Source organism: Haliaeetus albicilla, chromosome 9 (assembly GCF_947461875.1).
Source record: "Haliaeetus albicilla chromosome 9, bHalAlb1.1, whole genome shotgun sequence".
Classification (NCBI taxonomy): domain Eukaryota; kingdom Metazoa; phylum Chordata; class Aves; order Accipitriformes; family Accipitridae; genus Haliaeetus; species Haliaeetus albicilla.
The window spans coordinates 32,456,240-32,467,572 of NC_091491.1; the positions used below are offsets into that span (position 1 = coordinate 32,456,240).

Sequence of the window (11,333 nt, forward strand, 5' to 3'; positions counted from 1 at the left end):
AAAGATCTGGAATGTGTTCCCTTTCAGGCTGTCAGGGCTGCTACTTAATCATGACGATAAATCACAGTTGTGCAATATCATGTCTCCCCACCTTTCCTGCTCCCTGCAAAATCCTGGGAGTGAGGATGGGCTGTGTGGGGGTGTAAAACAGCAGAAAGAAGTTGCATGACAGCATATTTTGAATATGAAATCTGTTACTCATCCAGGAAATTCCAGAGATTGGATAATATAATTCTAAAGGTTGAAATAAATTCTGAAAATTAAAGTCCAAAAGTTTGATAAAGTCTAGTTAAGCTGCTTATGCAGCAGTCACTGGCTGCTTGATCCAGAATATCTGCAGGTTACTGACTTGGCCCTTATACAGTGATGCAGTGAAGAAAAGTTCAAAATAAAGATGTGGGAGAAGACCAGAAATTTGAGTGTGTGGTGTTTGACATGTTTAAGGATAGCACAAGACCTCAGGCAGCCCCTCCTTAATGCTGTGGCAAATTCAAGTACAAGGATGAGAGATTGGTATTGGAGAAAATAATGAGAAGCAGAACAGACCTAGTAGTAGTAAAAGACAAGACCATATCATTGCCATTTTTCAAAGAGGCGGCTGGAAGGAGTTCTCTAGTCAAACAGCAGGAGATCTATTGCTACCACAAAAGGAAAAGCAAGGAGACAATATGTATGCAGAGTATCCTACAGGAGGGCATAAAAATCCCCCATTTTACACTGCTTCTCCTGGGACTAACTGACAGATACCCAAGATGAGATTACTGCTACGTTCAGGGCTTTCACTAGTTTTGGCAGCAAAAATTAATTTTGCTTGTCTTTAAAACTCAGACAGCTCCATTGCTCCCTGGCCCTATCGAGGTGGCTGTTTGTGCGGGGCAGGGGAATGCTACTCCAGTTTGGGATTTTCAGCTACAAAGCGCCCCAAGTTTGCAACAAGTGGGTGTTTGTATTTTAACAAAGTTAACCTCCCTGCACCTGGTCTTGTCAGCAGTAATGATCTTGCCTGGTGCCCTCTTCAACTCAATTCACTGTGTTCATCAGCAGACTGAAGATCAGATTAACGCTTCCTCACTCTGTCTGCAAGCCCAATCTTTCAGTTTCATTTCTAACTGGATGTTTCTGCACTACATCAACATATGGAGTTGTATGTGTATGTTGTACTTTGCAAGTCCAAGCTAAGACTTGGTTGTCTGGCAGAGATGTAATTTTGCTGCAAAGACTGCAGGAGCTTGTCTCTTCGCTGCTGAGATTGATAACCTCTAGAAACAACTTCTGAAGTTGCTGCTGTTTACATTTTTTTCTACTGAGATGGTGCAGGATGAAAACCTAGGCATATTTCTTCTGAATAACTGACAGTTCAGGGAGGCAACCACAGAAATAAAAGTTTCTGTATGCACTGTCTTTGTATACACTCTTTTTCTTGTGGATCACCTATATGCTATGTTTTAAAATGGCTTATTGCAAAGGTTTGCCTTTTTCTCCCCTTCTCCCTGCCTTTTGCATTGTACTTTTGTTTAGCCTGTATCCTGGCAAAATGAGTGTGGAAGGGCTGTATTCGTTGATTGTGTTTGGGTAATATCTAGCAGATAAGAGTAGTTTGGTTGTTACGGTGCCCGTGTGTTTTACTCTGTAAGCTGAGGTCACAGTAAAAGAGGGAGGTGTGTTCCAGAGGAGAAAGCTGACAGCATTGTGGTCTGGATTGTGCTGTGTAGTCCTCTTCCCAGCAGCAGTTTTAGAAATGCATTGCTCAGATGTCTTTGTGGAGTACCTAGGAATGCATTCATTAACTTATTTCATTTATGATTCCTTACAGGGGGCCATAATGTAACTATTTCACTGCAGTCAAGGACAGGACATACTCACATGCCTTCCGTGGTGGGGGTTCTGGTATTCACCCAGTTCTGGTTCTGGTTCCCCCTGTCACACTTCTTGTCACTGGCTTTTACCCCAACCTGTGTCATTGGCCTTAACAAGGATCTTAAGGTATGTAATGAGCAGAGAGGAGAAGAGGTGCTGATAGCTGCTTGAAGACTCAGTAGTCTGGGAGGGGTGTGCATTGATTTGTTGGTTTTCTTTGCATGTCTCCAGCCTGTTTGTGCCAGAAAAGACACTAACTGGAAGAATTCTGAAAAGCAGGCTTAAATTGCAGAGCTGGTGGTGGGAATGGGGACAAGAAAAATGTAGAGAGCAGAATTTGACCCCTTTACTTCAAAGTAGCTTACAAAGAAAGGAACTCTAGTCAGTATATGTGGACAGAAACCACCCCATTATCACTCCAGAAGGTCAGGGTTATTTAAAAAAAAAAAAAAGTGTGTTTCTCCCCTGCCCTCCCAAATAAATTATGTGGTGTTCTCTGCTAGGAAAGCTAGCAGTGGGAAAACAGGATCTGTTTGGATTCCTTGGAGGATAAACATTAAACCAAGCAGTCATGGGTACTGCACTTTTCTTACGCATCTATTCTTCCAGCTGATCAGCTGTGGTATGGCCCCTGCAAGCTGTGTACCATCCTGGGTCTCCTGTGCTGAAGAACTGAGCTTGTAACTTCCACAAAAAAATCTTCTGAATGTGGCAGTGCAGGGGTGTGCAGCCCCCTCCGGTCATTGCTGCAGGGTTATTCTGTGATGCACAGAGCATGCATAGGTCTGGGTTGCTCTTAGTCCCTCTGTGGGATTGAGCCAGCTTGCTGGATTGCAGCCCCTGAACCAAAACCTTAGGGCTCTATGTTGCTCTTCATCACCTGTCTTGGGCTGAACATCAAGTGAATCTACACACAGCTCAAAATTCTCACTGTGTTTGAAGAGAGAGGTTTGCACGAAAATGCCTTTTTTTTTTTTTTTTTTTCCCCTTCTCCTTTTTCCTCTCCTCTCTGTCCTGAATACTTCACAGGGGTTGCACTGCTGCTTGTCTCTGTGCCTCCCTGGTGGTGATGGGCTCAGTGCCTTTTTGGCTGCTTGGCTGTACTGCCGTTTTGACTCCCTCTCCCCATCCCTTAGAGTTTCCAGGGAGTCCAAACAGCGGTAGGTCAGGTTATGTTGTATAACTTGGCTTGCATACTAAAGCCAGCTACAGGCTGGATGTATGTTATGGGCTGCACCACACCCACCTTGCTTCCTCAGAGTCCCTATTCTATTGTTGTTCCGTGATCTGTCATAAAGGAAGAGAGTTGAGATACTGCAGAAATTGATTCAGTTTAAGAATTTGGATTGGCTGTCAAAAGATGCTTTCTGCCCTTGCTTAAGTAGCTGAGAGTAAGAGAAGATGTGACATTGGTAACTGACCCCCAAAATGTACTGTCCTTTTGCAAGAGGTGAATGTCAGTCAGTGCTTGGTTTGCCCTAGCGTGCGTTGGCAGAGCAGATCTTCACTTAGATCTTAAACCAATTTTGTGTTAATACAAGCAGGCACAGCAACAACATCAAAACCACAAAAGCTTCGAAACAATGAAAACAAAGCATGGTGTGAATAGCGTGGAGTGTATGGAGAAGGCTAGGAGAGCTTGCCAGAGTCAAATTATAGAATAATTAAATAACATTGTTCTAGTTGAACTGTTGCCACTGATAACAGTTTCTCAACTTCCGGAGGGGGAGAAGGGGAAGCTTGTATTCTTTAGAGGATCTGTGTATGTCTCTGCTGGAAGGAAAATGAAGCTAAAGTAATTATTGGGCTGTGGATTTTTTCCCCCTGCTTTTCTCATCTCTAACAATTTTTTTAACTGTTTATCTTAGATGCCAAAAGTCCAGTACAAGTCCAACTGTAAGCCGTCCACATTTGCCTACCCCCCACCTCTTGAGGTACCAAAGGAAAAGGAGAAAGAAAAGGTATTTGGGCTAGCTTTCTGTGTTGTAAAGACTAACCCTGTTTCTCCCACCTAGTATAAATATTGACTTTGGTGGCAATAACAGGGAATCTAAAGAGCGAAAGAAAAATTGGCAGGCGCGATTGTCTCTGAAAGAGAATTCTGGCTATTTTTTCCTATTTTTGTGCCTGGGACTGTTGCTGATCATGGCATACAAGTGTGGTGCTACTGAGTTGCTGGAACCTCCCTCGTCTCCAGTGGTCAAGCAGAAGCATTGATTAAAGAAACTGCTTTCCATGCCCTACTGATTTCTATGTGTGTATCATGCAGCACCTAGCACAGCAGGGTCCTTGTCCGTGACTTGGGCTCCAAAGTGCTACTGCAGTACAAACATTGAGAATGTTAAGTGGGATGCTTCTCAAATAGTCCCATATGGAAGGGCAGAAGCGTACCTCGTCTCAGGGCAGTGGGCTCATGTGCTAGAATAATAGCTGTCAGGCCCATGGACTGCAAAAAGGTAAGTGTGGAACTGAGAATATCTAGGTATTGAAAAGGAAGAGATGAGACCTGTGGGATGACAAGTGGGACAATAGTGGAAATAATTTGTCTCCTGGTGCAGGATGGTAAAAGCTGTTGAGCAGACCACAGCAGCAGGCAGAGCAGCCCTTAGGGAGCAATTGCAGCAGTGGAGACCTCAGGCATGTCATGCTGATGAATGACATTGTGTGAAAACTGTAAAACATTTTACCAGAATTGAATGCTGGGCAGGACAGATTTCTGAGCCACCAAGTAACCCAGAAATTAACTCTAATGAAAGGCAAAGCTCAGTGCTCATAGCTGCTTTCTCACCTTTGGAATAGGGTGGGAATTGGACAAATCCTTTCTCTTTTAAACTTCCCTGACCAAAATTAAAATGTGCCAAGAGCCCACATTTAGCCTAGAAAGCCTCACCAGCAACATGACAAATGCAATTGCTCCCTGTGCCTCTCAGAAAGTTACTGTCTTACAGAGACAGTTACTGTGGATAGAGATATGCTTACCAGAAGGGAGATGTGCTGAATTCTTGTATTTGAGTGTTGCTTCTGGGTACTTTCTGGCTCAGGAGTGCCAAAGCCTCCTGAGGGCTCCTCCATAGGGCATTTTTCTTACCTACTTCTTTAGATCAATGAGAAACACAGCTGTATGATTAGGACAGTGGAACAGCTTTAGGTCATTCTAAAGAGTATCTGTATACATGTTTCTTTACCTTGGAGACTCTGGCAACAGGTTTTCCTGTAACAACAATTCTGTTTGTTGCTCTGTTAAAAATAAATAAAGAAACCTCTCATACCGAGACCTAGACAGTAATGATTAATCTCTAAATTAGGAAGTTTGTGCTTCTCCTGCGTATGTGGCTGGACCCAGTCTGCATTCATGGCATTTTTTTGTCCCATCTGTGCCATTTATTTGCTTTAACGGTGGTGTATTTGTGTCTCAAACAGAGCAGTGGGTGGGAAATGGAATTGATCTTATTGACACCTCTACTGAGAACGGACCTAATACTGATTTCCCTTTGTTCCCCTGCCTGGGGAGCTGAAGCACAGTGTACAGTGTTGCTGTCACGCTGAATGCCTCCTATGTTGACATATCCAGGTTTCCACTGCTGTGCTGTCCATCACTGCAAAAGCCAAGAAGAAGGAAAAGGAGAAGGAGAAAGAGAAGAAGGAAGAGGAGAAGATGGAAGTGGTGGGTGCAAACATTGAAACTTAAATGTCTTCTTCCCACCCTTATAAATGTGGAAGGTGTGTCATGAAAGCTGGTACCCACTTAACGCTGTCCCCCCTGCCACCCGTGTTAGTTCTGAGCAAAACATTAACACACGTTTCAGTGTACTGCATACATAGGTTAGCATCTTTACTCTGTGTGTGTGTTTGTGTGTTGTTAAAAGCAAGAGGTGGTATTATTTGTGAATCCATTATTTCTGAGAAATAAATCTTTCTCAATATTGTTAATTAACTGACTTCCTTAAAGGCAGAAGCTCGTTTTGATAAAATTTATGTGCCTTTAACTATATGAACCTTTTGTGCATTATTTCATTGCCTGCTGTTTCTAGACCAAGGGAATTTTAGCCCTTATCCATGTACTTTTCTTATTAAAGTGGAAAAAGTCTTAGTAGTTTCATGTCCTTGGTATCTCTGACCTTTTAAAAAGGACTCAACGTTGTAGCAGTTGTTTGGTAGTGTCTAATTCAGTTGAGAGTGCTGAAGAGTTTAAACTTTCTGGTTGTGCTCATGCTTAACGCCCTATTCTGAAATGTTCACCTTTTTGGCAGCAATCTCCTAGGTGCTTTGCCCATCTATCAAAATGCGAAACATTTATCCACACCCAGCTCAGAACCAGCTGAGCTTTGAGCACAGGATCCATACGCTGCTCGGTGGTTATGGTGATTGCTTTGGTCCTCTGATTTCTTTCAGCTCATAGGCTTGACACTGGAACTTATCATCCTCATCTGTGAATAATGTGTCATCCTGGAGCAAGCTGAGGGATAGAGAAATGACTGGATAATGAATTCTTGGTGGTTGCTGTAATGTGAAAAACATTTGGCAGCTAAAATCCTTGCTGTACCCTAACAAAGGACCCTTCCTTTTGTGCTCTGCAAATATGCCAAGAATAACTGTATGCTGACAAGCTCAGTAGAAACCTTTCTGATTCCCCTTTAACATCTATGTGAGAAAAGCAGCATGGTCAGGGAATTTTTGGTATGTGAAGGGGTTGTGGCCTAAGATCAAAGGTGTATGTGTAAAATAACCTTCCTAGACCTAGTTAGGTGTGGCCATGTTGTAGGCACTGAACTTCATCCAGTTGGCCCAGAAAATGAATCATCTCATGCGTGCAAGGTAGAATGTCCGTTTTTTGTGGTTTTGCTCCTTTATCAAAGTTTCCTTGTCACCAAGCACTGCCTTTTCTTAGAATTACTCTTACAGTGCTATATACTAAGCAAAATGTGCCTAACGGATGCATTTTTCTCCTAAAATTGCTACAACTTACAGTTAAGTACAGGTGTTGCGAGGAAGCAATATATTAGAAGGGATTCACTGTTGTGTCTGTGTGTGTGTACTCTCCAGATGTCTGAAAAGTTTTCTTGGTTGAATCAAGCAGAAAAACGAAGACAGTAAAAAGGGAGCTTGCTGCCACCTGCTGTGTTTGAGTTGAGTGTTTTGTCATTGTCCTAATGTTTTAGAGCTATAATTGCTTTCCTGTTTTTCTCTTATGCCTGTTACATGATTAGTAGTCCATAGCTTCCAAGAGATCTGCACAGCAACGAGCAGTTGCCACACCAGAGAAAGTCCTGTCTGCTGTTACAGGGCGTGCCATGCATTTGGTGGTGTTCCAGATCATTTCCTATTAGTTGTTATCATCTTTTCTGCTGTCTTTTTTGGTTGCAACTCAGATGTTCCTGAGCAAGAGGGAAAACATCATCCATGTTCTTAAGTATGTAAAGGATGCTGTGTTTTTTTCTTCTGAGATTTTGCCTCTAGCTGCTGAGTCATTGGTAAAGGAGGGCTTAACTGCAATTCCCTAGGGAGTCACTGAGGTCGAGTCATTTTGGTTGAGCTGCTGTCACTACCAATAGTGTGAAATGTCAGTGATAGCTTTAGAGCTCCGAAAATACAAGGGCAGCTTCTGGCAATTTTCATGTGCTCAGTAATGATATTAAAGAATCTTCAGTTGTGAACAAAAAGTGGTGATTGAGTTTACAGAAAAAGTATTAGAAAGGGAAGCTAGAGGTAAACTGTTCCACTACCATCTCGTGTTGAACTTACTTTCACCTGCATTTGAGAGGGAGGCATTGCCTTGATGAGGGCACTTATATCCACACTGGCATTGCCTGTGCCAGCTGATAGATACGTGTTAGCTTGTTCTCAGCAGAATCATTTCTCACCTCGCTCTGGAATTTCTGCCTGGCTGTACCTTACCCTCCTGAACTGTGAAAGGTTTAGAGATTACTGTTGAAATCATGTTGATGTTCTCCTCCCCCTCCACAGGATGAGACTGAAAAGAAGGATGAAAAAGAAAAGAAAAAAGAGCCTGAACCCAACTTCCAGCTTCTGGACAACCCAGCCAGAGTCATGCCTGCTCAGCTCAAAGTTCTCACTATGACAGAGAGCTGTCGATACCAGCCTTTCAAACCAGTAAGTGTCACCTTCCTAGTCCATGTGCTTGACAGAGCGTTCCAGTGCTGGGCTTGTGCGTAAGGACCCAGAAGTTCTGTGGGTATGTGAGAATGCCACTCACAGCTGGTGCATCACTGTGATGTGTTACAGAGATTTGCAACTTCACTGTTGTCATATTTGCTTTTTAATGCCCCGCTGTCCGAATGTTCACATGCATTTCTAGCTGGGAGAAAGCCAGAGCTGCTGCAAACCTTTTCACCATGCTAATGCTGCTTTATTTTTCCTTATTCTTCTACATATGTCAAATGCTGCAACGTGGAAACCAATCAGACATACTCTGTGTATTAATGACATTGCTGAGAACATAAAGATGGAGCCATGATCTTTACAACGGGCTGAGAAGTTGTACAGGCTCATTGTCAAAGCAGTGAAATACATTAGGACTTGTGCTGGACTTTTATTATCCTGCAGTGGGATTTATACCCAAATGGAGGAGGCTTTTTCATTAAGTAGATTTCCTGTTTGGTTACATCTGACCTTAGAAAAGTGCCTTCATCTCCTGTTAAGATAGAGAAGAGACAGCATGTGATTGTCAGATGGAGAATGAAAAAGATCTTTTAGCCTTAAGCCCAAGGGGTAACTAACTTTTCTGTGAGATGCTCAAATATATTGCAAAGCTAATAAGCTTGCTCCTGACCTCTAAATCTCCTGAGTCAAATTCTTCTGGCCTTTATTTTTGTTCAAGAAATAACACCCTTGACTTCCCCATTTTGCAGGATTATGCATGGGAAAATGGTGTTCAGAAGTAGTAATTTTTTTTCCAGGAAAATAGTCATGTTTTTAATAAATGGATTTCCTGGAATTCTATCAGCACATTGGAATTCACTGTGCATCGTTCCCTTTTGAAATGTTTCCTTTAGCAAAGCTGTGGAAGGATTTTTTAGTTTCTACCCATTAAAAAGAAAGAGGAGGTGATACAAGTGGTACTTTGATTGGGAAGATCTGCTGTGTGGTCCAGTAAGTGTCCACTCATGCAGCTGAAATGTGGACGTATGTAGCTGTTTACTTCACTTTCAAAAAAAGCCGAGTCCTTGGTGAGGGGAGTGCAGTTTCCTGCCTTAAACCCCCATAAATAGGTTTTGAAGAGAACAGAGCAGTGCAATTTTTTGCTGGGATTACGGTGTGTAACCAAGGAGGCTCTTGAAAAGGAGCTGTTCTGGACCTTTGCTCTGCTTTGGGGAATGCCAGAGTAAAAGGCCTCTTTGAAATGCAGTTTATAGCCTAGAATCCTGCTGTGCTCAAAGCCCTGATCCCATCCAGGCGTGACACAGCACTGCCTCTTCATACCTTGTGTTTCAGTCCTGGGGACGCACAGATTTGCTTCAGCCTGCCAGGATGTTTGATTGTGATCTTTGTAATTAATTCCCCTTTGTTTTTACGAGGCTTTGCTAATAGGATTCCTCAGTTGGTGGAAGCTGGTGATCAGATTAGTCTCTGTTTCAGATAGCCTCCTGGGAGGCAGCTACACAGAGAGGCTTCAGTAAGCTTTGTTGCCCTGAAAAGATGAGCCTTATAAAGCAATTATGGTTCAATTAGTTTTCATGTGGAAAGCCCCAGACTGGGACTGGGGTAAAGCTGTGAATCCAGATGCCATTTTCTATTGAACTGAGACTTAGGTAGTGGAAATAAAAAAGGTAGCTGGGATGGGCTCTGTCTGTTCCATCCCCTTATCAGGCAGGGATCCAGGTGAGTGTCAGACACTGCTCTCTGAAGCTCATTCCTGCTATGGTGTCTCATATGGCCTAGGATAAACACTGTGGCCACAAACACTCCACCATGAGGCAGAGGCAAGCAGCTCTAATGCTTACTGCACTTGTCTTGCAGCTTTCCATTGGAGGCATCATCATTCTGAAGGACACCAGTGAGGATATGGAGGAGCTGGTTGAACCTGTGGCAGCTCATGGTCCGAAGATCGAGGAAGAGGAGCAGGAACCTGAACCACCAGAGCCCTTCGAGTACATTGATGATTAAGACCTGAGGTACAGTGCAGTGTGCAGAGTCACCTTTATTAATCCCAATGAAGGAAAAGCCTCTTTGGATCAACTGAAGCAGTTACCAGTGCCCAGCACTCTTGTTTTAGCTCTTTGGCAGCTTCTGCACCAGATTCAGAAATATGCTCTGTCCCCATTTGAAGAGTTTGGCAGCAATAAAAGAGAAGTCCACTCTTCCGGATCAGGCCTGACCCAGTTCTACTGGATCTGGTCTCTAATCTCACAAGCCTGGCTACTCTTGAGTAGAGCCTCACTGGGCAGAGTTAGAGCAGTGCATGGTGTCAGAGGCAACAGCTGAGCTGGGAATAATCAGCTCATGAAAGATGGTCCCAGAGGAGCAAGTGGTTTATGTAACAAAGCTGTCATCTACTTGACCTCAGTGTGGCAGGATCGGTCAAAAGAGAACTGCTACTCTGCTTTCTGAGGTTGTATTGTCTTTCCAGCAATTCTTAGCAGAATTTAAAGACAGTCCAGTCATGGGCTCTGTGGTGTTCTCTGGGCCTGACATAAGGATACTTGTAGATTTGTTCCAGGCAATGAATGGTGTGGTTCTCAAGGTACTTGGTTAAAGTGCCTGAACTGATGTACAAGTTTCTCACTGAAAGACAGAAACCCTGTTGCTTTATTTCCAAATATGGGCTGGCATGTCCCAGTGCTCCCAAGAGCAAAGATTATGCACTTGAATTGGTGGATGGGCAGGAAAACAAACTCCTTGCTAATAACTGTAAATGTTGCGTCAGTGGCAGGGTCGGGTGAATGTGTGGGGCCAACCACAAGAAGCCTTAGTTAAATATGTTTGCTCTTCTGGTTTCTCTCTCCCCCTCCTCCAGGATCCTGTCCTCTAAAGAAGACACTATGCTTGATACCAGAAAGACAGACATGAAGACCTTCCTATCAAGATCTGCTGTTCAGTGCATGCAGCCCCAATCTGTGCTGAGCTAAAGCTGATAGTCCGTGTTTTATGGCTGAAGAACAGATATATGCTATTTAGTGTACTCTTTCACAAAACCTTGTTTTCAAATAAATATATTAAAAACTCTTGACAGAAAACTTGCTGCTTTAAAAAAAAAAAAGGAAGCCTAACAACCTTCTTTTCTGCTCACCCCAAATGTTAAAAACTAGACCCAAGTCCTGCATCGTCCTCCAGCAAAGCTTGACTGACTCTGCTCTTCTGTAGAGTCGTTGGGATCTGTGCACGTCTCTGCTTTCTCTAGCACTTGTTTAGGCTGAGCAAGGTCACCAGCTCCAGTCTGGCCCAGATGTAGCACTGATGCTACAGAGAGGGCAGGTCTCTACTTGCCAGCAGCTGTCCAGATGAGGTCTGCTTCCAAA

The 11,333-nt window shown here is 43.4% G+C and overlaps 1 protein-coding gene across 1 annotated transcript in view; it reads left to right on the forward strand.

The window, feature by feature from the left end:
* Positions 1-11,051, forward strand: part of PSMD1 (proteasome 26S subunit, non-ATPase 1) — a 74,355-nt gene extending 63,304 nt beyond the window's left edge. The window contains exons 20-25 of the mRNA XM_069792486.1: positions 1,814-1,983; positions 3,726-3,818; positions 5,429-5,521; positions 7,822-7,968; positions 9,835-9,989; positions 10,832-11,051. Of these exons, the coding sequence (XP_069648587.1) occupies positions 1,814-1,983; positions 3,726-3,818; positions 5,429-5,521; positions 7,822-7,968; positions 9,835-9,981 (650 nt within the window). The 3' untranslated portion in view covers positions 9,982-9,989; positions 10,832-11,051. The remainder of the gene's footprint in view (positions 1-1,813; positions 1,984-3,725; positions 3,819-5,428; positions 5,522-7,821; positions 7,969-9,834; positions 9,990-10,831) is intronic.
* The last annotated feature ends 282 nt before the right edge of the window (positions 11,052-11,333 follow it).